This window comes from Trachypithecus francoisi, unplaced genomic scaffold, assembly GCF_009764315.1.
Source record: "Trachypithecus francoisi isolate TF-2019V2 unplaced genomic scaffold, Tfra_2.0 Lachesis_group17, whole genome shotgun sequence".
NCBI lineage: Eukaryota > Metazoa > Chordata > Mammalia > Primates > Cercopithecidae > Trachypithecus > Trachypithecus francoisi.
In genome coordinates, this window is record NW_022681462.1 from 36,580,272 (window position 1) to 36,607,459 (window position 27,188).

The 27,188-nt window shown below is 50.3% G+C and overlaps 2 protein-coding genes and 1 long non-coding RNA gene across 3 annotated transcripts in view; 2 read left to right on the plus strand and 1 right to left on the minus strand.

Annotated features, from left to right (window-relative positions):
* The window catches only part of TCF7L1 (transcription factor 7 like 1), a 176,144-nt gene extending 159,389 nt beyond the window's left edge, over positions 1-16,755 (plus strand). The window contains exons 5-12 of the mRNA XM_033175281.1: positions 9,270-9,402; positions 10,671-10,773; positions 11,031-11,114; positions 12,037-12,180; positions 12,989-13,148; positions 13,235-13,342; positions 14,093-14,168; positions 15,395-16,755. Coding sequence (XP_033031172.1) covers positions 9,270-9,402; positions 10,671-10,773; positions 11,031-11,114; positions 12,037-12,180; positions 12,989-13,148; positions 13,235-13,342; positions 14,093-14,168; positions 15,395-15,828 — 1,242 coding nt within the window. The 3' untranslated portion in view covers positions 15,829-16,755. The remainder of the gene's footprint in view (positions 1-9,269; positions 9,403-10,670; positions 10,774-11,030; positions 11,115-12,036; positions 12,181-12,988; positions 13,149-13,234; positions 13,343-14,092; positions 14,169-15,394) is intronic.
* Positions 11,472-12,995, minus strand: LOC117062124. Its single transcript, XR_004428226.1, has 2 exons — positions 12,576-12,995; positions 11,472-12,394 (listed from the first exon to the last, which is right to left on the minus strand). It is a non-coding gene; the product is annotated as an uncharacterized LOC117062124 (long non-coding RNA).
* A 119-nt stretch (positions 16,756-16,874) lies between the features above and the next one.
* On the plus strand, positions 16,875-26,760 carry LOC117062822 (all-trans-retinol 13,14-reductase-like). The gene is made up of 7 exons (XM_033176725.1): positions 16,875-16,933; positions 22,424-22,578; positions 24,787-24,922; positions 25,171-25,280; positions 25,354-25,520; positions 25,724-25,883; positions 26,141-26,760. Exons 1-7 carry the CDS (start codon positions 16,875-16,877, stop codon positions 26,278-26,280), a joined length of 927 nt encoding a protein of 308 aa, XP_033032616.1. The 3' UTR covers positions 26,281-26,760.
* Positions 26,761-27,188: the final 428 nt, after the last annotated feature.

Here is a 27,188-nt window from a genome sequence, read left to right on the forward strand (position 1 = left end):
GTCAAAGTATTGATTGCTGAGCCAGTGCTGGATGTTCTCTTAAAGAGCATCAATAGCTCTGCCCCAGCTGTGAGCTGAGAAACCTGATGCTGCTTAACATGCCAATTCTCAAAAATATTCCTTGGAATTTCCCTTTTACAACTGTACATGTAGCCAGGCTCGGTGACTCACACCTGTAATCCCAGCACTTTGGGAAGCTGAGGTGGGAGGATCACTTGAGCTCAGGAGTTCGAGACCAGCCTGGACAACATAGTGTGACCTCATGTTTACTAAAAATAAAAAAGCCGGGCGTGGTGGCACATACCTGCAGTCCCAGCTACTCGGGAGAGTGAGGTGGGAGGACTGCTTGAGCCCAGAAGGTTGAGGCTGCAGTGAGCCATGATCAGGTCACTGCACTCCAGCTTGGGTGACCAAGTGAGGCCCTGTCTAAAAAAAAAAAATTAATAAAATTGTATATAGCTTCTCTGTCTTCTCACCAGTATACCTGTGTAGATGCAGAAAACTCCAAAACCCATAGCATATCCTGTTGGTGCTCTGTACTACCCTCAATACTGATTGTAATTCTTAGTACACAGTATTAACTTTTGGGTATTATTTTAACTCCCAGAAAAGTTTCAAGAATAATCCAAGGAACTCCCATATAACCTTTATCCATATTCACACATTTTTCCCCTGGGCTTTATGCTTTTCTGTCTCTCTTTCTCTCTTTTTTTCTTTTCTGAAAAGTTTGAGAGTAACTTGGAAACATTGTAATCCTTTACCCTTAAATATTTTAGCTAGATTACCTAAGAACAAAGGCATTCTCTTAAATAATCACAGTACAGTCCTCAAAATGAAGAAAGTGACATTTACTTTTTTTTTTTTTTTTTTTGAGACAGATTCTCATTCTGTCACCCAGGCTGGAGTGCAGCGGCACAATCTCGGCTCACTGCAGCCTCCGCCTCCTGGGGTAATTCTCCTACCTCAACCTCCTGAGTAGCTGGGATTACAGGCACCTGCCACCATGCCCAGCTAATCTGTGTATTTTTAGTAGAAATGGGGTTTCACCATGTTGGCCAGGCTGGTCTCAAACTCCTGACCTCAAATGATCCACCTGCCATGGCCTCCCAAAGTGCTGGGATTATAGTTTGAGCCATCACATCCAGCCAGTAACATTAACTTTTCATATTATTATCTAACTCACAATATAGATTGAAATTTTGGCCTGTGTCCCAGTAATGTCCATGATAGCCATGCGTTTCTCCTGGTCCCGGGTTCCGCCCGGCATCATGGATTACATGTAGCCATCATGTCTCTTTCATTTCCTTGAATCCAGCAGAGCTCCTTAGCCTTTCTTTGTCTTTCTTGACCTTCACATTTTTTGAGAAGTACAGGCCAGCTGTTTTGTAGAATGTCCCTTAGTTTGGGTTTGTCTAATGTTTCGTCATGGTTAGATTCAGATTGTGCATTTTTGGCCAGAATGTCACTGCACTAAAGTTGCATCCTTGGTACATCATTTCAGCAGGCAGCCCTACAGTCTGCCTTTGTCCCAGTATTAGTGATGTTAGCGTCAACTGTTTGGATTAGGTGGTGTCTGACAAACGTTTCCACCATAGGGTAACAATTTTTCCCTTTGTAATTAATAAGTGTTTTGTAGGGAGAGGCTCCAAGGCTAAGCCAATGCCCTATTTCTCATCAATTTTTCACCCACTGGTTTTAGCAGGTAGTGATGGTTTTCCATCTGCATCATTCCTTCCATGCATTTCCGCTATTGAGCTTTGGCGTCTTTGAAATTCTTACTCATGTCTCCCAGCTCCTTAATCTTTGTATAGACTGGAGTTGACATTGTGGCAAGTCACATTTGTGCCACTTGTAACAGTGATGAGAAAGTCACTGATAGATACAGAGAAAAAAAATTTAAAAAGCCATTCTACAAATAGTGTTTTAAAGAAGAGACCAAACCAAATGAAAAGAGGCAACTAAGAAAGTTAAAATGGGCTCTAAAAACAAAAACTTGAATTTATGGATCAAAAGAGCTCCTTTGAATTCTATAAAACTCAATGAAAATTGACATTCACCTAGACACATCCTAAAACAATTCAAATTGCAAGGGTTTGGAAATGTTTTCCTTCAAGCATCCATGCAGAAGAGAAAAAAGGCTCATGCCAAAGGAACAAAAATAAAGGTAACCTTAGGACTGTCTTTTGCCACCCTTAATACCAGCAAACAGTGAGAAGAGAAGCGTTTGGGTAAGGAAAGGCTTATTCAAAGAATGACAAATCATGTCCTACTTGCAAAGACCTCAAAAACATACCATTGCTCAGAAGGACCTGAAAGCACATTCCAGTTCCCTCAGCATTTTCTGTCTCCTGTTGCCCTGCAGAGACTCTTGACTTACCTTCACATTTTTCATAGCCTGCAGCACGCCGCTTTCAGGAGCTGAGAAAGTATTTGTTGACACATCCATACAGACCCTCATTCTCCTCTCTGCCGCAGTCCACTGGCCTGCTGTGGGTCCTCACACGTGCTATGGCGGGCATACTACACTAATGTTTCTTCAGCCAGAGTGTCCTTTCCCACAATCAGCGTGTCCAGCTCCCCACTTCTTTCAGTCATTTTGAAAGTCATGTTCTCAGGCCAGGCACAGTGCCTCATACCTGTAATCCCAGCATTTGTGGGGCCTAGGCAGGCAGATTGCTTAGTCCAGGAGTTCAAGACCAGCCTGGGCAACATGGCAAAACCCCATCTCTACAAAAAATACAAAAATTAGCCCAGCATGGTGGGAAGATCCCGTGAGCCTAGGAGGCAGAAGTTGCAGTGAACTGAGATCACACCACTGCACTGCAGCCTGGGGGCACAGAGGGAGACTCTGTCTCCAAAAAGCAATCATTTTCTCATTGACATCTTCCCTGGTCATCCTGCGAAACATCCTGTTTAACCTACTCACCCCTCTATATTTCTTTTCTGCTTTCTCTTAGTTTTTCTTCTTAGCATTTTAACATTGTATTAAAATATTTTAGTAGACTTACTTATCTATCTAATATTTTTTATTTTATTTTATTTTTGTTTGGGACAGAGTCTCGCTCTGTTGCCCAGGCTGGAGTGCAGTGGCACGATCTCGGCTCACTGCAATCTCCGCCTCCCAGGTTCAAGCAATTCTCCTGCCTCAGTCTCCCGAGTAGCTGGTATTACAGGCGTGTGCCACCACACCCGACTAATTTTTGCATTTTTAGTAGAGATGGGGTTTCACCATGTTGACTAGGCTGGTCTTGAACTTCTGACCTCAAGTGATCCGCCTGCCTCAGCCTCCCAAAGTGCTGGGATTACAGGCATGAGCCACTGCACCCGGCCTATTTTATTTTTAATATATGTTTTATTTATTGTCTTCCCAACTAGAACATAAGTAATGTGTTTGTTTGTTTGCATTGCTATAAAGAAATGCCTGGCCGGGCACGGTGGCTCAAGCCTGTAATCCCAGCACTTTGGGAGGCCGAGACGGGCGGATCACGAGGTCAGGAGATCGAGACCATCCTGGCTAACACCGTGAACCCCCGTCTCTACTAAAAAATACAAAAAACTAGCCGGGCGAGGTGGCGGGTGCCTGTAGTCCCAGCTACTCGGGAGGCTGAGGCAGGAGAATGGCATCAACCCAGGAGGCGGAGCTTGCCGTGAGCTGAGATCCGGCCACTGCACTCCAGCCTGGGCGATAGAGTGAGACTCCGTCTCAAAAAAAAAAAAAAAGAAATGCCTGAGGCTTGGTAATTTATAAAGCAAGAGGTTTATTTGGGCTCACGGTTCTGCAGGCTGTACAGAAAGTGTGGTGCCAGCATCTGCTTCTGGGGAGGGCCTCAGGAAGCTTCAAGTCATGGCAGAAAGCAAAGGGGGAGTAGGTGCATCTTGCAGGGAGACAGGGAACAAGGGGTGGGGGGTAGGGGCCACACCCTTAAACAATCAGATCTCACGTGAGAGAGTGAGAACTAACTTATTACCATGAGGAGGACACCAAGACATTCAAGAGGGATCCGCCCCCATGACTCAAACACCTCCCACCAGGCCCCACTTCCAACAACAGAGGTCACATTTCAGTATGAGATCTGGAGGAGACAGACATCCAAACCATATCAAATACCATGAGAATAGGTATTTTTACCTAAATAGGTAAGATTCTCTATGGCTTCCACAAGACCTAGAACAGTGCCTGGCCCATAGTAGATCCAAAAGTACATGTTCTTTTTTATTGTTATGATCCATATTTTCTGCAGGGCCAGGTAGTTCAGCAACGCAGCGACATCATCAGAGACCCAGGCCCTTTGTGTCTCTGTCAGCCTCCACCCCTTTGGCTGCCCAACTCGGTGCCTGCCCTACAGATTCCCCACAAACATTTAACCATTTAACGAAAGGGTGAAGGACTGGGTACAGTGGCTCATGCCTGTAATCCCACTACATTGGGAGGCCAAGGTGGGCAGATCACTTGAGGTCAGGAGTTCAGGACCAACTGGGCCAACATGGTGAAACCCCATCTCTACTAAAAATACAAAAATTTGCTAGGCATGGTGGCACGCGGCTGTCGACCCAGGTACTCGGGAGACTGAGGCAGGAGAATTGCTTGAACTTGGGAGGCGGAGGTTGCAGTGAGCCAATATCGCACCACTGCACTCCAGCCTGGCGACAGAGCGAGATTCCATCTCAAAAAAAAAAAAAAAAGTATGTGAGAGAGGGCACATGGCTTCCTATGTTTAAAGACATTGGGCTTGTACCAACTCTACAAAGAGACTGAAATAGACGGGAAACACCTGAGCTAAAAAGAGCTGGCCTGCAGGGCTTGCCTGAGGATTTAGGTCTGAGGTGGCCCTGAGGGGCTCTTTGGATGCTTCTGGATTCAGCTGCCTGGCCATGCACACCCATGCCCAAGCTTGTGTGTTTTGTCCCTGTTGGGGTTATCCACAGCGGAGTGTGTGTGGTGGTTCCCTGCATTCCTAGTCCTCGGTTTGGGTTTATGCTGAGAACGAACATCCTGCCCCTGGAGGCAGCTGAGGAGAGAAAGGAGCAGGAACTTTTACTGGGACAGAACCCTGCAAGGGTGAACCTTCCTTCTGGGGGGCCACATCTACTTCCCATAGGCTCTCCTGGTTCATTTTGTGGACAATGATGCCACCTAGTGGGAAACAGTAAGAACTCACAGCATTTCGACAACTTGACATAGATTTTCGAATAAAAATTTCCCTACTTTGTATTAGGTTGGTGCAAAAGTAATTGTGGTTTTGCCATTAAAAGTATGGCCAAAACCACAATTACTTTTGCACCAACCTAATGCTTAATTCTGTTACCCATTGAGTGCTGTTTGCTGGTTTCTCCCCAGGCCAAACTACAGCACATGAGCAATCAGGATTTCCTAATGCTATCACCAGTTTTTTTTTTTTTTTTTTTTTTTTTTGAGACGGAGTTTCGCTCTGTCGCCCAGGCTGGAGTGCAGTGGCCGGATCTCAGCTCACTGCAAGCTCCGCCTCCCGGGTTCCCGCCATTCTCTCGCCTCAGCCTCCCAAGTAGCTGGGACTACAGGCGCCGCCACCTCGCCCGGCTATTTTTTTGTATTTTTTAGTAGAGACGGGGTTTCACCATGTTAGCCAGGATGGTCTCGATCTCCTGACCTTCTGATCCACCCGTCTCGGCCTCCCAAAGTGCTGGGATTACAGGCTTGAGCCACCGCGCCTGGCCTGCTATCACCAGTTTTTTAAGACGGCTATAAATGATGTAAATAAATGTAAATTTAAAACTGATGCAGAGGCTGGGCGTGGTGGCTCACACCTGTAATCCCAGCACTTTGGGAGGCGAAGGCGGGATGGTAGGGGGCATCACTTGATGTCAGGAGTTCAAAACCAGCCAGGCCAACATGGTGAAACCCCATCTCTACTAAAAATACAAAAAACATTAGCTGGGCATGGTGGTGGGTGCCTGTAATCCCAGCTACTTGGGAGGCTGAAGCAGGAGAATCATTTGAACCCAGGAGGCAGAGGTTGCAGTGAACCAAGATCACACCACTTGCACTCCAGCCTGGGTGACAGAGCGAGACTCCGTCTCAAAATAAAATTAAATAAAACTAATGCAGAGGCCCGGCACAGTGGCTCACACCTGTAATCCCAGCATTTTAGGAGACCAAGGTGGGTGGATTGCTTGAGCCCAGGAGTTCGAGAACAGCCTGGGCAACATGGCAAAATTGCGTCTCAACAAAAAATTAGCAAGCCGTGGCAGTGCGCACCTGTAGTCCCTGCTACTTGAGAGGCTGAGGTGGGAGGATTGCTTGAACCTGGGAGAGAGAGGCTGCGGTGAACCAAGATTGCACCACTGCACTCCAGCCTGGGCAACAGAGCGAGACCCTGTATCAAACACACACACACACACACACACACAAAACTGATACACAGAAAGTCTTAATGAAAGGAGATATGCCAAAATGACCATAGTGACAGGGTTAGGATGGTATGGTTAGTTGTCTAAATGCTTTGTGATACAATTATGTTATAGTTTGTATTTCTTTCTTAGAAAGTTTGTGTTATTCATAGTACATTTTTTTAAGTAGTAGATCCTGGTGAAAGTAAAGTTGGAAAATAAGGAAAGAGACAACAAAAACAAAATTACTCAGTTTTACCACTCAAACATAACTATTGTTTACATTTTTGGTGTGCTTCTATTTAGCCTTTTTTTTTAATTACAGAGTTTATGTATTTTTTAATTGTGATTATTTATTTTCACTCTGGTAATGATTCTATTGCATTTATAATACTAAAAGTCACCCTTTAGACAAAGCTGTTTCCAGAAACTCTATCATTAAGATACATTGGCTTCCTGGATATCTGATCTTAAAATAATTTTTAATACTTTTGTGTTGTATGTTCATGTATATGGAGATATCTTCAAAAACGAATAATTGAACAGGTGAAAACAGTAAGAAGACGGTAATTTTTAAATTCACTGTGCAACATCCGGTGAGCCCACCAGCCGCCAGCAGGGTCCAGCTGTGTGCTGGCGCCACCTAGTGGTCATGGTTATGAACGGTTTAATTCTCCGCCTCTCCTTTGCTTGGCACACTGAAAAGGAACAAGGCTGTGGTGAGCTCAAGGATACCCGGGAAATGTATGGATTGGAGTTTGCATTATGAGTACCAAATAGGCACCACATGAAAGGAAAGAAGGGCTCGTGGAATCTACGAAATGAAAAATTCAAACAAGAATATAGCCATTTGGAGTTGTAGCCTTGGGTCACCTCCAAATCATCATTTTTAGAAATCTCTCTCTTTTTTTTTTTTTTTTTTTGGGATGGAGTCTTGCTCTGCCACCCAGGCTGGAGTGCAGTGGCATGATCTCGGCTCACTGCAGCCTCTGCCTCTCGGGTTCCAGTGATTCTCCTGCCTCAGCCTCCTGGGTAGCTGGGACTATAGGCACACACCACCACGCCCAGCTAATTTTTGTATTTTTAGTAGAGACAGGGTTTCACCCTGTTGGCCAGGCTGGTCTCGAACTCCTGACCTCAGGTGTTCCACCCGCCTTGGCCTCCCAAAATGCTGGGATTACAGGTGTGAGTCATCGCGCCCGGCCACAATTCTCTTTTAAAAAGAAATCTCTTCTCCACTTGTAACTCATTTATCTTATCAAAAAACAATGTCTGTCCTTTCTCTGTGATATATAAGTTTTACGTTTTGGCCGGGCGCGGTGGCTCAAGCCTGTAATCCCAGCACTTTGGGAGGCCGAGACGGGTGGATCACGAGGTCAGGAGATTGAGACCATCCTGGCTAACACCGTGAAACCCCGTCTCTACTAAAAAATACAAAAAACTAGCCGGGCGAGGTGGCGGGCGCCTGTAGTCCCAGCTACTCGGGAGGCTGAGGCAGGAGAATGGTGTAAACCCCGGAGGCAGAGCTTGCAGTGAGCTGAGATCCGGCCACTGCACTCCAGCCTGGGCGATAGAGCAAGACTCCGTCTCAAAAAAAAAAAAAAAAAAAATGTTTTACGTTTTGAGAAGGTTCTGGGAGAGGCAGGTTGTACAAGAGAAAACATTCTTGTTTATTAGAGCCATAAACAGCTGATATGAATCCCAGCTCTGCCACTTACTAACTGTGTCCCAGGCTAAGTCATGTAATCTTTCTGGGCTGTTCCCTCTTCTCTGGAATGGGGGTAATCACAACTTCTTTTCTAGGTTATAAGGACTAGACATTATGCCTAGTGCTGTGTTTGTAGTGCAGGGTTCAGTGACGTGTAGATGTTTTTAAAATAAAAAGCCTTATGGATAAGTCAGATTAGGTTAAAACAATTAAAAAGTTAATTCAGTTTACCAATTCTTGGACGCACAAGTTTTTCCCATGTTAACATCTCTAAAGATGTGTCTGTGGTGTGCCAGCGTTTTTCTTTCTCAATAACTTTATAAAATAATGGTGCTCCTTCCATTTGCTGGTGTTTCACACAGAATGTGGTAATGAGGTCAGCAGAATAAAGTGCTGCAGAGAGAAGTGTTTCAAGTGCTTTGGGGTTGTGTCTGTAAAGCCTGAATATGAGACTTGGTGGTATGAGGTCTAATGGGGGCAACTCTCCCCCTGCCCTGTTCGCAGTCCCAGACTTGAACCTAACAGCGACTGTTTCTATGAAGTTTATTTCAAAAATGTGTGTTAAACCTTTTCAGGGCCGGGCGCAGTGACTCACACCTGTAATCCCAGCACTTTGGGAGGCCGAGGCAGGTGGATCACCTGAGGTCAGGGGTTCGAGACCAGCCTGGCCCACATGGTGAAACCCCATCTCTACTAAAAATATCAAAAATTAGCCGGGCATAGTGGCAGATGCCTGTAATCCCCATTTCTCCAGAGGCTGAGACAGGAGAATTGCTTGAACCCAGGAGGCGGAGGTTGCTGTGAGCCGAGACTGTGCCACTGCACTCCAGCCTGGCCAACAGAGCAAGACTCCATCTAAAAAAAACAAAAAACAAAAAAAAACCTTTTCAGATTCAGTGAGCTGACACAGCGCAGATCATCCCCCAGCAGCTTGTAGTATTTTCCGCATACAGTGCACGTGAGGGGAGTGATGGAGGGTTGTCTTGTGGGAGAAGCTGGAGGGTGGGTATGATCTCAAGTCCTGCTACTTCCTTCTCTGCTGTGTCCACTGCTGTCAGCTCTCAGGGACTGTTTTGAGGACTGAATGGGATGTTGCCTGGAAAATACCTGGCACTTAGTTGATTCCGTAAATAACAGCTGGTCGTACTCTCTATCTCCTTGGCAACTATTCCTGGTCTTTTTTTCTCTCTTTCAGTCTAATAAAGTTCCTGTCGTTCAGCACCCGCATCACATGCATCCGCTGACTCCCCTCATCACCTACAGCAATGACCACTTCTCCCCCGGCTCCCCTCCCACCCACCTCTCCCCAGATATTGATCCAAAGACAGGTAAGTCGTCTGCCACTCAGGCAGTGCTGCTGCAGGGCAGGCGGGCTTCTCTTTTGTGGGGACATAACTGCCCTTGAATCAGGTTGACCTGGGGTCACATCATCGCTCTTTGTCTCAGGAGTCTTTGGACCTTGTCTGCTAACTTTAGCCTTGTCCTTTTTTTCATCTTTACCTCCCTGTACCTTCCCCACCATAGGGTCATAAGGCCCAGAGGGAATTAAGCAGTGAAGCACAGGGCCTGGCTCCACAGGCAATGTTTGGGGTGACTCTGCCAAAGTCCAGCCCAGCTGTGGGCCGTGCTTCCCTACACCAAGACACCTTTGCCCTAAACTAAACATTTTTAAATAGATTCATCAGTCTAAGCAGACACAGAAGTGCAACCATAAAGCAGTGAAGCCAAACTGGCTTTTATTTATTTATTTATTTATTTCAGGCAGTCTTGCTGTGTCGCCCAAGCTGGAGTGCAGTAGTGTGATCTCAGCTCACTGCAGCCCGGGCTCAAGCAGTCCTCCTACTCAGCCTCCTGAGTTGCTGCAACCACAGGCGCATGCCACCATGCCCTTGCCCAGCTAACTTTTGTATTTTTAGTAGAGATGGGTTTTTGCCATGTTGCCCAGGCTGGTCTCAAACTCCTGGGCTCAAGCAATCAACTCACCTAAGTGTGGGGATTGCCGGTGTGTGCCACTGTGCCCCACCTGAGCTGGCTTTTTTTGTTGTTGTTGTTGTTGACAACAACTTGCCCACCAGACCTGTCCATTCCAGGGAGCCACTGTCTTTATAGCATTCACACAGAGTTGCCAGGGGAAGGCAAAGCGTTTTTGGGGCCCCTCTTTGGAGAAATAAGTCACTACAAGTTACAGATCATGAGGAAGACACATGTGGAGGAGGAATCCAAAGTTTATTTCTCCATGAATGAGGCAGGCTTTCTAGAGACTTAGTTCACCAGTGACTCTTGTCATTGATCTTGTGGGTCCTGTCCCTCTCTTCCAGGATGCTGGCTTCTATATCACAGCCAGCTGGAAGGTACTCTTCACAGAGATGGAATCCATGCAGCTAGAGAAGGGGTGCATTAGTCCTGCCTTCCCTGAATATGTCCTTGACTGACTGGTGAGAGCTGCTAGGGAGGTGACAGAGGGCAAGGACGATGACACAAGCGCCCACTAGGCTGCAGAGCAGCAGGGACATAGGGCAGGACGCTCCCATTTGATGTTCGTTGCGACGCTCTGGCAGGGCAAGGGGCAGTCTGACACATCTCTCTTTGGAAGCAGGAATCCCCCGGCCCCCTCACCCATCCGAGCTGTCACCGTATTACCCACTGTCTCCCGGAGCTGTCGGACAAATCCCCCACCCCCTCGGCTGGCTCGTCCCACAGTAAGGAACCCACAGCCTCTCTTCCCCCTGCTCCCTCCTTGCGCTGAGCCCTGCCTCTGTGCCCTGCGTGCTCTGCACTGTGGAGCCCCCTCAGAGGCAAGCCCAAGACTAGGCCTCCCTGCTCCCGCTGGGGCAGCTTGCTCCCAGCTCTACCTTCCCACTTGCTTCCCTTATTTCTCATCCCCTCTTCCCAAGCGCCTCTCCTCCCCTGCCCTGAGCTTTCCCAATGTGCTGACCGGATTTCCTCACCCTTACAGGCAAGGCCAGCCCATGTACTCCCTTCCTCCTGGTGGCTTCCGGCACCCTTACCCCGCCCTCGCCATGAACGCCTCGATGTCCAGGTGAGTTCCAGGGCTGGGGCTGTCCACATGTTTGTCTTAGCGACCACACCATTTCTGACCACGAAACAGCTTTTCCTTACCAGTTAATGAGCAGGCATAGGGCTCACCCTTCCCCCAACCTCTCTTTGGTCGAGCACCTTCTTGTGCCCCGCACTTCCCACCCCCAGGTCAGAATGGAGACCACAGGATCACTGTCCCCATCTCTCCAACAAAAGGATTTCAAAGCCCTAGCGCTCTGCCTCCTGCCATGGGCTCTGGCACAGAAGCATTTTGAGGACAGATGCTCCCCGACTTAGGACAGAGCCACATCCTGATAAACCCATCGTACATTGAAAACACAACTTTCACCTTAGAATATTTGCAACATATGATGGTTTTATCCAGACATAGCCCCATCTAGGTCAAACAGAGTACTGAATTCATACCGTTTTTGCACCATCATAAAGTCAAAAAATCCTAAGTCGCGGACTGTCTGTATATTGCCCTGAAGCCAGGGACTGGGAGAAGATGAATTTTTCCTGAAATGATGTCAGGAGAGGAGACAGTGAAAGGGGATTTCTGTCTCAGGGACCAGTTCTACCTGACAGTGGAACCTCTGAGGACAGAGGAAAGCCGCCCACAGCCTAAGCCCTTCTTTTCCCCAGCGTGCCCGGGCCTCTGACCCTCCACCCCTTTTGTGTGTTTTATCCCACCTGCTTCCAGCACCAGATGGGCAGCCTGGGTGTTGGTGGGGAGAGGGAAGAGGCATTAGGCACCTCCCAAAGCTCGTTCTCTAGAAGACGACAAATAGCCTTCTAGTCCTCAGACTCTGCCCCACGGACATACCTGTGCCCTCAAGGCAGAGAGCCACCGTGTCCTCTGCTGGGTGGCAGGTATCCAGCCTGAATCCCTCTGTTATCATTTGTTTTTATCCGGTGCACAGCCTGGTCTCCAGTCGGTTCTCTCCTCACATGGTGGCTCCTGCCCACCCTGGCCTGCCCACCTCAGGGATCCCCCACCCTGCCATCGTCTCCCCCATTGTCAAGCAGGAACCGGCACCCCCCAGCCTGAGCCCTGCAGTGAGCGCGTAAGTAAGCGGCAGCCTGGATTGCGAGTGGGAGGGTACAGGCTGTGAAGAGGGGTGTCCACACACTGAGCAGCAAATGCCATGTACTCTTCTCTCTTGGTGTCACTCAGCAGGCAGCAGAGCCTCCCCAGCCAGGCTCTCCCTCTCCGTCGGGACTTACTCCCTCGGACCTTCTGGGTCCCTGTCCTTTCAGGGACATGGTGCGTCTTCTCTCCTATTAAGAAAAGATTTACTGTCAGGTCTCAGAGGCTGAAGAGAACGTGAGAAAGCTTTTAACTCCCCCTCCTCCCCACCATAAGATATATGGAAAGGTGAGGCCCAGAAAGGAGACAGTGTTTTCTTAAGGACTCATGGTGGGCTGGTGGCCTAGCTGAGACGAGCACCAGGGTCCTTACCTTGCCCGTGTGCCATAAAGATGGCAGGAAGCCAAAGTCAGTGCTCCCTGGAGATCCCAGGAGACCCCACCCTTGGTTCTGCCCAGAGTGTCCCACACTGTGTCCTGTCACCGTCGCCAGCACCTGCCAGCTCCAGTGAGAGCTCATCTCAGCACCCCCACCACGCTCTGCTCGTCTGTCAGGAAATTAGAGAGTAGATTTTCAAAGAATCTGGCTTGGAGATCATTCAAAGGTGGGAAACTAGGGGAGGAAGGTGCTCAGGCGCTGAGCGCAGCCATGGGGCCACTTGAATTAGCATCCAGGCAGCCCACGCCCCTCCCCAGAGACAGTCAGCGGTGTCTCAGTGACAGGCAGGGATTGATGAGTCATGTAACACCTGACACATACTAACCTACAATCACGTGCCTTCCCAGGAAATCCCCAGTCACCGTGAAAAAGGAGGAAGAAAAGAAGCCCCACGTGAAGAAGCCTCTGAATGCCTTCATGTTGTATATGAAGGAGATGAGAGCCAAGGTGGTGGCTGAGTGCACCCTGAAGGAAAGTGCAGCCATTAACCAGATCCTGGGAAGAAAGGTAAGACCTGCCCTCACCCTCCAGGCCACGGGGGCAGCATCCCTGCCTTGATGGCTCCGTATCGTCTCTGACCCTCTCTCCCCCAGTGGCACAACCTGTCTCGAGAAGAACAGGCCAAGTACTACGAGCTGGCCCGGAAGGAGCGGCAGCTTCACTCGCAGCTCTACCCGACCTGGTCAGCCCGGGACAACTACGTAAGTGCATGCTCTGGGCAGAGGACGCTCAGACCCCAATAGCAGCCTCTGCAAGAGGAGGAAGGGCGAAGGAAAGCGACTGCATTTATAGAGGACTCTTAAGATGAGGGAGAAGCCCATACTTCCTAGAAAGAAGGAAGACATTTTAATTCTCAGGAAGTCAAGTCCTGAGGACAGACTTCAGTTTATGCATTTCCCTTTGAACTAGACTCTGCCCTCGATTTCATAACACAGGGCACATGGTTAGCTGTGGTGGGAAGAGTGTCTCTAGCCACTCCTAACCCATGGCTCCAAGACCAGGGTGTGAGCCTCAGGGGGCGTGTCTCAGCTCCCGGAAACCAAGCCAATTTTTGCATGCGTGTTCTTCTTTGCTTTTTTTCTGGTAAGAGGACCCACAGTTGCATCAAACTTTCAAAGGGACCTGGGACCCCTCAGAAAAGATCAAGAAGCACTGTTCTAGGGAGAGAAATGGAAAAACAGAGTCTGAAGGGCAGTGGAGGGAGGAGGCCTTCCAAGAAGGCCTTGGACACCCAGCCTGGAGGGGAAATGCATTTGTAGGGGAGGAAGGGCTCCCGCTGCCTCCTCGCGGGCTCCCATGGGTGTGATCTGAATCATCTCTCTCTCCACACCCTCCCTGAGGGATCAAGAGCAGTAACGGGCAACGTCCTGTATTCTCTCTGATCTGGGAGCCCCTGAGAAGCCAGCATTCTTCTCTCCCGGTTTAACTCTTCCTTTTGCTATATTTTCCAGGGTAAGAAAAAGAAGAGGAAGAGAGAAAAGCAGCTGTCCCAGACACAGTCACAGCAGCAAGTCCAGGAGGCAGAGGGTGCGTCTGGGGGCACTGGCCTCTTCTGCTTTTCCTTCCATCACAGCCACACCTGCCCATGCCGTCTCTAGCTCCATGGTGGGTCAGGGCTTCTGCCTCGGTATTCGCGGGCAGGTGTTACTACCCCTTTCTCGAGGTGGCCACTTAAGAGGCTCTGAGATGTGAAGGCATTTTCCCAGGGACTCTGCTTCAGTGGTGGTGGTAGGATTTGATCCCAGAATTTTGTCACTTCAAAGCCTAGGCACTTTTTAATTCCGTTGAAAAGTGAATCATCCTACCTGAGGGTTCATGGAATGAGGCTGAAATTGTCTTTGAAATGCCCTTAGGAAAGCAGCACATGAGCCCCTGACATCCCACCTGTCAGTGGATCCAGGACAGCCAGGGTTTCCTTGGATGTTTCTTTGGTTGAACACCAGAAAAAATAGTTTGCTTGAGTTTAGGAGGCACTTTGTGTCAAAACCGTGTATAAAATCACTTTATACCAGAATCATGCCTAGCACAGAAAGATGCTCACACTGTGACTATTATTAATATTTAGGTCACACCTCCATCTCATGCTTACTCCAGGACAAACAAATGTATCGCTGCTTGCATGATGTAAAGTGCTTTCAGTCTCTCTCCTTCCTTCCTCCCTTCCTCACTCCCTCCCTCCCTCCCATTCACCCTTCCTCCCTATTTCCTTCCCTCCCTTTCTCCCTCCCTCCCTTTCTCCTTCCCTCCCTCCCTATTTCCATCCCTCCCTTCCTCCCTCCCCTCCTCCCTTCCTTCCTTCCTTCCTTCCTTCTTCCTTCCTTCCTTCCATTATACATAGGAGTGCACATGAGTGGGACCGTGCGTGTTGCGGACCCCACCGTCTGGCACGCTGCTCAGCAGGCATGCGCTCTCTCTGACTGTTAATACCATAAGCCAGAGATTTCAAAGCAAACCAGAGATTCATCCCAAAAATTGCGAGCTTTAGGAAGGGAGGGTGGTCCTGTGAGACACTGAGCCATCTTCTTTCCAGTCTGATGCTGGGTGGATCTTCATCAGTTTGGGCGTTGCCTCTTCTCTGTGCGCTAGGTATTTGTGAATGCAGTTTCCTAGTCCTGAAAGCCGTGGAAGTAATGTCAGGTCCTCGCCAAAAGCATGCCTGTGTCTCCAAAGCACGTGTATCACCAGGGCTGTTCCTCAGCCTCTGCCTCTCCCAGAGCTATAGCTGCTCACTCTTTCTTGTATTTTCCCCCTAGGTGCTCTGGCCTCCAAGAGCAAGAAGCCATGTGTTCAGTACCTGCCCCCCGAGAAGCCCTGTGACAGCCCTGCCTCCTCCCACGGGAGCATGCTGGACTCCCCGGCCACCCCCTCTGCAGCGTTGGCCTCACCAGCTGCCCCTGCTGCCACCCATTCGGAGCAAGCCCAGCCCCTCTCCCTCACCACTAAACCAGAAACCCGGGCCCAGCTGGCTCTCCACTCTGCTGCCTTCCTGTCAGCTAAGGCTGCAGCCTCCTCCTCTGGCCAGATGGGCAGCCAGCCTCCCCTCCTGTCCCGGCCCCTCCCCCTTGGGTCCATGCCCACAGCTCTGCTGGCCTCTCCCCCGTCCTTTCCCGCCACACTCCATGCCCACCAGGCCCTCCCGGTGCTACAGGCCCAGCCTCTTTCCCTGGTCACCAAGTCTGCCCACTAAGCTGCCCCCTGACCCCTGCAGGCTGTCACATGACTCATTGAGTAGTAATGATTCAGAAGAAAAAGAAAAAGGAGACTTTATTGGTCAATATTTGACCACTCTGGACTGTTCTGTAAAGTGGCTGGTAACAACAGCACTTTACAGTTTGTAGATGTAACCAGTAGCTGATCTTAAGGCTTTTTTAAAAAACAAAACAAAACAACAAAAAAAACTTTATAAGAAAAAGAACTGAAAAGTAGCGTGCTGTTCGTGCCGTAGGTGCTGTGGTGGATGGACCTGGGCAGAGGGTGCCTCTCTCTCTCTCTCCCTCTCTCGCACTTTCTGTCTCCTGTCTCTTCTCGCCCCCGCCGCCTGCCCCAGCTTCCCCTACTCGATCTGCAGCTCTGCCATTGTGACATTTCCTGTTACCCAGTCCAAGTTTTCATCGTCTGCTCAATACCATGGGTTCTTCTTCGTCCTCTGTCCTCTGCCCAGTGTGAGGCCGTCACCATGTGAGAAGACATCTTGGCCTGATTTGCTGCCACCAGCATCCCCTCCCTCAGTGGGCCCGAACTCGCCAACCCCAGCTTTCAGTGGAGCAAGCGGGTCCTCTGAAACGGTTTCCCCCCAACCCCCCCATTTAAAGGGACTCAAGGTGCCTGCCACTTCCTCAGCGAAGAAGTCTGTTCCTCCCCGTCCTTGCCAGTGGCGATCATCCCCTCACAGTCCCAGAGTGGCAGGCAGGACCGGCCCCATGGTCTGGCTTCTGTCACCTGGGTCCGTGCCAGCACAATCTGCCAAAGTTCTAGAGACCTTGTTCCCTTCCCCATCACCTCACATGCTTCTTCTGTGTGTATTTCTTTTTGTTTTTATGGTTTTTGGAGCAATTTAAATTCCCAGTTGTTTATTTTCACAAAAGAAAATAAAATTGCAGTTGCAAGACCTTTTCTGAGTGTTTCTTTAGTGCTTTTGTTGAATCAAACCACCCGTTTCACTCCCAAACCCTGTGTTAGACTTTCGCATATATGCAAAGGAAGATTGCCACTTGCCACAGGGGAATGTAAGGCATGCCTGACACCCTTCGAAAACCTGAGCCCAGCTTCCTGTCTCCAATGTACACAGGCCGGTCAGTGTCTATGACTGAGCTGCAAAGGGGGGAATCATGTTTACAGTTGATTTAAATGAATTCGCCACCTGGAAGACATTCAGCTTATGCTTCTATCACCCATTTGACTTGTAATTGCCGAGATGTGAGGAAGCATCTTTTGGACACTTTCCATAGTATCTAGCACCACAATTAATTTTTTTGTAACAGCTTTATGGAGACATACGTCAGCCATTTAAAGTTACACTCTACCCATTTAAAGTATACAGTTCGGCCGGGCGCGGTGGCTCAAGCCTGTAATCCCAGCACTTTGGGAGGCCAAGACAGGCGGATCATGAGGTCAGGAGATCAAGACCATCCTGGCTAACACGGTGAAACCCCATCTCTGCTAAAAAAAAAAAAATACAAAAAACTAGCCAGGCAAGGTGGCGGGCGCCTGTAGTCCCAGCTACTCGGGAGGCTGAGGCAGGAGAATGGCGTGAACCCGGGAGACGGAGCTTGCAGTGAGCCGAGATCCGGCCACTGCACTCCAGCCTGGGTGACAGAGCAAGACTCCGTCTCAAAATAAAAATAAAAATAAATAAAGTATACAGTTCAACTGGGCAGAGCCACTCTTGCCTATAATCCCAATGCTTTGAGAGGCTGAGGCAGGAAGATGACTTGAGGCCAGGAGTTCAGGACCAGCCTGGGCAACATAGCAAGACCTGATCTGTTAAAAAAACAAAAAATGGTGGCACACAAGCCTGTAGTCCCAGCTACTCAGGAGGCTGAGGCAGGAGGATCGCTTGAGCCCAAAAGTTCAAGGCTGCAGTGAGCTATGATTGTGCCACTGCATTCCAGCCTTGTTGACAGAGTAAGACTCTGCCTCAAATAAAAAATGCATACAATTCAGGCCAGGCGTGGTGGCTCACTCCTGTAATCCTAGCACTTTGGAAGGCCGAGGCGGGTGGATCACCTGAGGTCAGGAGTTTCAGACCAGCCTGGCCAACATGGCAAAACCCCGTCTCTACTAAAAATACAAAAATTAGCCAGGCATGATGGTGCATGCCTGTTATCCCAGCTACTCAGGAGGCTGAGACAGGAGAATCACTTGAACCGGGAGGCGGAGGTTGCAGTGAGCCGAGATGGCACCACTGCACTCCAACCTGGGCAACAGAGCAAAACTTCATCTCAGAAAAGAAAAAAAAGTAGACAATTCATCGGCTGTATGTTCAGAGTTACGCATCTATCACCACAGTCAATTTTAGAAAGACTTTGTCAGCCCCAGAGGAAGCCCCATATCCTTTGAAAATCACTCCACATTTTGCCCATCTCCCCCAGCCCTAGGCAACCGCTAATCTACTTTCCGTCTCCGAACTTGTCTATTCTAGACATTTCATATATAGTCATGCATCGCTTAGCAACTGAGACAACGTTCTCACAAATGTGTTGTTGGGCAATTGCACTGTGCAAACGTCATAGAATGTAGTTAGAAAAACCCAGATGGGGGGCCGGGCGCGGTGGCTCAAGCCTGTAATCCCAGCACTTTGGGAGGCCGAGACGGGTGGATCACGAGGTCAGGAGGTCGAGACCATCCTGGCTAACATGGTGAAACCCCGTCTCTACTAAAAGTACAAAAAAAATTAGCCGGGCGCGGTGGCAGGTGCCTGTAGTCCCAGCTACACGGGAGGCTGAGGCAGGAGAATGGTGTGAACCCAGGAAGCGGAGCTTGCAGTGCGTGGAGATCACGCCACTGCACTCCAGCCTGGGCGACAGAGCAAGATTCCGTCTCAAAAAAAAAAAAAAAAAAAAAACTAGCCAGGCAAGGTGGCGGGCGCCTGTAGTCCCAGCTACTCGGGAGGCTGAGGCAGGAGAATGGCGTGAACCCGGGAGACGGAGCTTGCAGTGAGCCGAGATCCGGCCACTGCACTCCAGCCTGGGTGACAGAGCAAGACTCCGTCTCAAAATAAAAATAAAAATAAATAAAGTATACAGTTCAACTGGGCAGAGCCACTCTTGCCTATAATCCCAATGCTTTGAGAGGCTGAGGCAGGAAGATGACTTGAGGCCAGGAGTTCAGGACCAGCCTGGGCAACATAGCAAGACCTGATCTGTTAAAAAAACAAAAAATGGTGGCACACAAGCCTGTAGTCCCAGCTACTCAGGAGGCTGAGGCAGGAGGATCGCTTGAGCCCAAAAGTTCAAGGCTGCAGTGAGCTATGATTGTGCCACTGCATTCCAGCCTTGTTGACAGAGTAAGACTCTGCCTCAAATAAAAAATGCATACAATTCAGGCCAGGCGTGGTGGCTCACTCCTGTAATCCTAGCACTTTGGAAGGCCGAGGCGGGTGGATCACCTGAGGTCAGGAGTTTCAGACCAGCCTGGCCAACATGGCAAAACCCCGTCTCTACTAAAAATACAAAAATTAGCCAGGCATGATGGTGCATGCCTGTTATCCCAGCTACTCAGGAGGCTGAGACAGGAGAATCACTTGAACCCGGGAGGCGGAGGTTGCAGTGAGCCGAGATGGCACCACTGCACTCCAACCTGGGCAACAGAGCAAAACTTCATCTCAGAAAAGAAAAAAAAGTAGACAATTCATCGGCTGTATGTTCAGAGTTACGCATCTATCACCACAGTCAATTTTAGAAAGACTTTGTCAGCCCCAGAGGAAGCCCCATATCCTTTGAAAATCACTCCACATTTTGCCCATCTCCCCCAGCCCTAGGCAACCGCTAATCTACTTTCCGTCTCCGAACTTGTCTATTCTAGACATTTCATATATAGTCATGCATCGCTTAGCAACTGAGACAACGTTCTCACAAATGTGTTGTTGGGCAATTGCACTGTGCAAACGTCATAGAATGTAGTTAGAAAAACCCAGATGGGGGGCCGGGCGCGGTGGCTCAAGCCTGTAATCCCAGCACTTTGGGAGGCCGAGACGGGTGGATCACGAGGTCAGGAGGTCGAGACCATCCTGGCTAACATGGTGAAACCCCGTCTCTACTAAAAGTACAAAAAAAATTAGCCGGGCGCGGTGGCAGGTGCCTGTAGTCCCAGCTACACGGGAGGCTGAGGCAGGAGAATGGTGTGAACCCAGGAAGCGGAGCTTGCAGTGCGTGGAGATCACGCCACTGCACTCCAGCCTGGGCGACAGAGCAAGATTCCGTCTCAAAAAAAAAAAAAAGAAAAGAAAAGAAAAAAGAAAACTCCAGATGGTATACACACCTAGGCTATGTAGTCTAGTCTGTTGCTCCTAGGGTACAAGCCTGTACAGCATGCTACTGTAGCGAATACTGTAGGTGACTGTGACACAATGGTGAGCGTTTGTGTATCTAAACTTAGAAAAGGTGGCTAGGCATGGTGGCTCACGCCTGTAATCCCAGCACTTGGGAGGCCAAGGCAGGCAGATCACCTCAGATGGGGAGTTCAAGACCAGCCTGCCAACATGAAGAAACCCCGTCTCTACTAAAAATACAAAAATTAGCCAGGTGTGTGGCACATGCCTGTAATCCCAGCTACTCAGGAGGCTGAGGCACACGAATCACTTAAACCCAGGAGGCAGAGGTTGCAGTGAGCCAAAAGTGCACCACTGCACTCCAGCCTGGGTGACAGAGTGAGACTCTTTCTCAAAAAAACAAAAACAAAACATAGAAAAGGTGCAGTAAAATCTGGTGTAAAAGATAAAAGATGGGTCGGGTGTGGTGGCTCACACCTGTAATCCCAGCACTTTGGGAGGCCGAACAGGTGGATCACCTGAGGTCAGGAGTTAGCGACCAGCCTGGCCAACATGATGAAACCCCGTCTCTACTAAAAATACAAGAATTAACGGCGTGGTGGCGGGCGCCTGTAGTCCCAGCTACTCGGGAGGCTGAGGCAGGAGAATTGCTTGAACCCAGGAGGCAGAGGTTGCAGTGAGCCAATATCGCACCATTGCTCTCCAGCCTGGGAACAAGATCAAAACACTGTCTTAGAGAAAAAAAAAAAAGATAAAAGATGGCCTAGCTGTATAGGGCATTTCCCAGGCATGGAGCGTGCGGGACTGGGAGCTGCTCTGGGTGTGTCAGTGAGTGGTGAGTGACCGTGACGCTGTACACTTAGGCAACACTAGGTTTATACAGAATTATTTTTCTTCAAGTATAAATTAACCTTAGTTTAACTTTTTTACTTTATCAACTTAAACACTTTTTGATTCTTGTAGTTAACACTTAGTTTAAAACACAAATACATTGTACAGCTGCACAAAAATATTTTCTTTATATCCTTATTCTGTGAGCTTTTTTCTAATTAAAGTCTTTTTGGGGGCTGGGTGGAGTGGCTTATGCCTGTTAATCCCAGCATTTTGGGAGGCCGAGGTGGGCAGATCACTTGAGGTCAAGAGTTTGAGACCATGACCTTGAAACCCCAACTCTACTAAAAATATAAAAATTAGCCGGACATGGTGGCGGGCGCCTGTAATCCCAGCTACTAGGGAGGCTGAGGCAGGAGACTCTCTTGAACCCGGGAGGTGGAGGTTGCAGTGGGCTGAGATCACACCACTGCACACCAGTCTGGGCAGCAGTGCGAGACTCCCTCTCAAAGAAAACAAAAACAAAAACTTTTTTTTTTTACTCCTTAAACTTTTTTCTTTAAAACAATAAAAGTATAGCAAATACATAAACCAGTAACATAGTCATTTCTTTCATTAAAAAGTACTATAGGCTGGCGTGGTGGCTCACGCCTGTAATCCCAACACACTGGGAGGCCGAGGCAGGCGGATCACCTGAGGTTAGGAGTTCAAGACCAGCCTGGCCAACATGGTGAAACCTTCTCTACTAAAAATACAAAACTCGCCTGTAGTCCCAGCTACTCGGGAGGCTGAGGGCAGAGAATCACTTGAAGCTGGGAGATGGAGGTTGCAGTGAGCCGAGATCGTGCCATTGCACTCCAGCCTGAGAGACAAGAGTGAGACTCTGCCTCAAAAAAAAAAAAAAAAAAAAAGTACTATTTACTGCACATAATTCTGTGTGATAGACTTCTTTATATCACTGGCAGTGCAGTGGGTTTGTTTTCACCAACATCACCACAAACATGTGTGACACTGTGCATTGCCTTAGGATGGCTCTAGTATCACTAGGCAATAAGAATTTCTCAGCTCCATTATAATCTGAGGGGACCACCCTTGTATATGCAGTACATTGTTGAACATAAGCAGTTATTCAACCCCTGACTGTTTCTTTGAAAAGGAACTCTGACAGCAGAGAAAGCCCTGGATTTCTATCAGATGGGCTTCAACCCTTGAGGTTTCTCCAGGGCTTTGGGTAAAGGAAAGACAGAGTCCATACACACACAGGAATGGATGCAGAGCCAGGGAAAGGAAGCCCAGGGCAGTTATAGGATAGTCTGAGAGCCCTTAAAGATATTCACTCACTTGGCAATTTCCCAGGGGCCTGCCCTGCCTGAGTCTAGGTAGCTGGACTCCAAGGTCTGAGCAACGGGCACAGTCAGAGAGAGATCCATGGGGGCCGTGGGCCTTCCTCTTTGTCCTGGAGCTCACAGACCCTCAGCCAAGCACTTGTGCCTGCAGGTGTCAGTGTGAGGAAGGGGCATGAGCTGGTGAACATCTATTGCCCCGTCGTGGTCTCCAACGCAGGGCTGTTCAACACCTATGAGCACCTACTGCCGGAGAACACCCGCTGTCTGCCAGGTAAAAGGCGGGTCTGCACTGCCCCTCTTGCAGGTTCCCCACCGTGTCCCCTTCTGGAGCCAACTTGCTCCGTCTGGGTCATGCTTCCCCTCTTCTTGGCCGGCCCTCTGATTGTCCTTAAGCAACAAGGTGAGAACGCTGCCCCTAATGTCATCCTAACCCTAGCATTTAATGTTGGGGAAACTGAGGCCCATACAGATTAATTACAGTCCTGAGGACACTCAGCTGAAAGGGGCAGGGCTGAGTGGAGCAGCTGGTCTGATTTGAAAGCTCTGGCTCCTCCCACTCCTCCGGACTGAGCGGGTTTCCAGAGAAGAGGCCTCAGGAAAAGAAGCAGGAGAGCAGGCAGCCCACAGGGAGCAGAGCAGTGGAGCCACCGCGGCCGAGAGGTCCCGCCACTTCGTGTAATTGGATGCATCTGGTGTGATCTGAGGAAGGGAGGCCGCTGGGAAGAGGGAACCAGGAACCCAGCAGGGGTGAGAGAGAGGGGCCCAGATGAAGGGCTCAGGCTGGGGCGGGAGCTGGAGAGCACGGAGCAGCTCCGGATGTGGTATGGTGGAAACCCTGGCTGGTGCAGGAGCCAGAAAGCAGGGGAAGGAGTCCTGACCCCGGAGGGTGGGCCCAGGAGCTGCTCCCTGAGGAACCGGGGAAAGGGACAGCAGAGCAGGCTGGGGGGTAAAGCGAGGTCCTGGCTTTCCTCATGGGGACTGGGTGGTATGTGAGTTGTGATTGTCTCCAGGGCATAGGGTGGCTCCACCAATGCCAGCCTCTCCTTCCCTTGCCCCACGTGGCTGAGCCCGCAGCCTGCACGGCCTCCCCTCTTAGACCTGAGGAGCTGAGGGGGTGAGGCAGAGACAGCCCAGGGGCAGAGCAGGGGGGTTGGGCATGGTGCAGAGACAGGCTCTGCCTTTGCTACTTCCTGCCTTTCTCTCTGTGACACTGATCTCCCTTCTCCCCTGTCCCAGGACCTCTGGGCAGTGACACTGTCCTGGCCAGGCCCAGCATCTTACCCAGGCAGCCCAGCTAGAGCCATCTGTCCCCCTTGCCCTCCATCCCTGTGCCTGTGCCTCTTCCTCCGGACTCACAAATATTTAGTTACATGAATGAAGCAGGCCGGGCGCAGTGACTCATGCCTTCAATCCCAGCACTTTGGGAGGCCAAGGCGGGCAGATCACTTGAGGTCAGGAGTTCGAAAATAGCCTGGCCAATGTGGTGAAACCCCATCTCTACTGAAAATACAAACATTAGTGGGTGTGGTGGTATGTGCCTGTAATCCCAGCTACTGGGGAGGCTGAGGCAGGAGAATCGCTTGAGCCTGGGAGGCGGAGGTTGCAGTGAGCAGAGATCACGCAACTGCACTCTAGCCTGGGCGACAGAGCAAGACTCCATTTAAAAATAATTATTTTTTAAAAAAGGAAAAAGCAGAGGAGCCAGGGGCCCAGCATCCCTCAGGCGGGTGCCAGAGCTGGTCCCGGGAATGGGAAGACAGCAGAAGAATCTGTGGGGGCAGGTTCTGGAACACCGGTCTCGGGTCATCTGCTGAGGAGTGGGGAAGCCCAGCTGTTTAGGTCTGGGGGACATCAGGTGCCCCACAGTGGCTGCGAACTCTGCCATAGTGCGGTTCTTTCCTCCTCCCTCCAGCTGAGTCCTGAGATGCCAAGTACCAGTCAGGCCCCCTGCCTTTGCTCACATGCATGGCATCCCTCTGGAGGCCTATGTGTTCTGATGTCACACTAGGAATCATGCATGTTCACTCACTCCATGGCTGCATAAAAGTTAATCCTGAAATCAGGCTGGTAATGAGCTGCTGTTCACGTGTGTGGTCTTCATAGAGGGACCCCAGTCACATGCTTCCCACTTCAAGACACGAAGGGCAAGATGGGAGGCAGTAAGCCTGACCTTCCTGCAGGTGCTAAGCCAGTTCATGGGGGCTGAGGACCAGGGCTGGGCGTCGCCTGCCTCTGAAGGGGCTTGAAGCAGAGACGGGGGAGGTGGAAGAATAGGAACCCAGGGCAGTGTCCTTCCCAGGCAGGAGGAGACAGAAGAGCAGGCCGCTGCCAACGTCAAGTTGAAACAGCTGTAAAACTGGCCTGGGCACTGAGGATAAGGCTCAGGACACAGTGAGCGGGCACCCTGAAGCTCTCCTGGGAGCAGGGAGTGGCTGTGTCCGGTCACAGTTCCACAGACACCAACCACTCCTCTTGGCAGGTGTGAAGCAGCAGCTGGGGATGGTGCAGCCTGGCTTAGGCATGTCTGTTTTCATCTGCCCGCAAGGCACCAAGGAGGACCTGCATCTGCCATCCACCAACTGCTATGTTTACTATGACACGGACATGGACCAGGCGTAAGACGCACGTGTGTGTGTGTGTGTGTGTGTGGCCTGTGCCTCCCTGCTTGACTCAGAGAATGAGCAGAGGATATGAAATGGGAGGAAATGGGCAATATCTAATTTGTTCCTGGAAGTTTGTCACCTCAAGGCTGTGGTTCAGTTTCACCCTGTGGGGAGTCCCTAGGGCTGAGCAGTCCTTGCAGTAGTTCTGGAGTTTTGAGGACAAAAGCCTGGAGATCGCACCACACTCCTGTCACACGCAGGATGGAGCGCTACGTCTCCATGCCCAGGGAAGAGGCTGCGAAACACATCCCTCTTCTGTTCATCGCTTTCCCATCAGCCAAGGATCCGACCTGGGAGGACCGATTCCCAGGTGGGGCTGCGGGTCCCGGGTGAGGGGCTGGAGGGAGGGGCCGGGCAGTAGTAACATCAGCTCTGACCCCCAGACCGGTCCAGCATGATCATGCTCATACCCAGCGCCTACGAGTGGTTTGAGGAGTGGCAGGCGGAGCCGAAGGGAAAGCGGGGCAGTGACTATGAGACCTTCAAAAACTCCTTTGTGGAAGCCTCTATGTCAGTGGTCATGAAACTGTTCCCACAGCTGGAGGGGAAGGTAGGGGGTAAAATATTTGGGGTGGTGACGGACCTCATGGTGCCATTTCTGCCCTTTCCTTGCAAAGACAGGGGAATTGGGCCCCACGACATGAGCCCCAGGGAAGGACAGGGCACCCATACCCGCAGTCAGCAAATGGGAGACAGTGGAAGAGGGAGGGGAGTCAGGATCTCACGTGCCCGCCCCACCTTTTGTGCCCTCAGATGGAGAGTGTGACTGTAGGATCCCCACTCACCAACCAGTTCTATCTGGCTGCTCCCCGAGGTGCCTGCTACGGGGCTGACCATGACCTGGGCCGCCTGCACCCTCGTATGATGGCCTCCTTGAGGGCCCAGAGCCCCATCCCCAACCTCTACCTGACAGGTATACTCACTGCCCCATGTTGTCAGGACCTGAGACCCTGGGCCCCTGTCACCCAACGTCCTCTGTTCCTGTCCTCAGGCCCTGCTGTCCCCTGCAGCTTCCCATCCCCTGAGCAGGGCTACCTGGGCAGGCTGTGGCCCCGTTTCTGATTGGAGCCAGCTCTGGGTGACCCTCATGTGGAGGGAAGAGCACCAGGGCCCCACCCTCCCCTGGGCCTGCCTGGGTCACGCTCAGGGGCCTCTGCTCTTGCCTCCTAGGCCAGGATATCTTCACCTGTGGGCTGCTGGGGGCCCTGCAAGGTGCCCTGCTGTGCAGCAGTGCCATCCTGAAGCGGAACTTGTACTCAGACCTTAAGGATCTTGGCTCTAGGATCCAGGCACAGAAGAAGAAGAATTAGTTCCATCAGGGAGGAGCCAGAAGAATCTGCCCAATGGCTGGGGCATCTCCCTTGACTTACCCATAATGTCTTTCTGCATTGGTTCCTTGCACATATAAGGCACTCTAATTTGGTTCTGATTCCTGAAGAGAGGTCTAGTTTAAATCACAATTCCGAATCTGGGGCAATGGAATCATTGCTTCCAGCTGGGGCAGGTGAGATTATGATGCCTTTTATAGCATCCTGTCCCTACTAACAGGATATTGACTTGGATAGCTTGATGTCTCATGACAAGCAGCACTCTGCATCCCTCACCCATGCCTCCTCACTCAGTGATCAAAGAGAAAATTCCACTGGTGGATAGAACCCCTGGCAGTGTTGTCACCTAAAGCTGGTCGGTTCAGTTCTGTCCTGAGGCTTCTGCTCTCATTCACTTAGTGCTGTGCTGCACAGTTCTACACCGTCGAGGGAGAAGGGAGACTAATGAGGCTTAACTCAAAACCTGGGCATGGTTTTGGTTGCCATTCCATAGGTTTGGAGAGCTCTAGATCTCTTTTGTGCTGGGTTCAGTGGCTCTTCAGGGCACGGGAAATGCCTGTGTCTGGCCCGGTGTGGTCTGGAGCTTTGGGGTAACAGCGGGATCCATCAGTTATTAGGGGGCACGTCAGATGATCATATCCAATTCATATGGAAGTCCTGGGTCTGTCTTCCTTATGATCGGGGTGGCATCTGGTTCTCGATGCGCCAGCATCAAGGTACCTTCGGGGAGCTCAGTACCTGAGACTCAATCAAGCCTCATCCTCCAAATATGCAGGGAAGGGTGACGCAGCGAAGGGTGATGTCAGGAGTCAGGCCATGGACTGGTTAGAAGATTATTGTGTTGAGCCCGGCTGCAAGGCATTCCAGACAATGGCACAGCAGGGGACAGC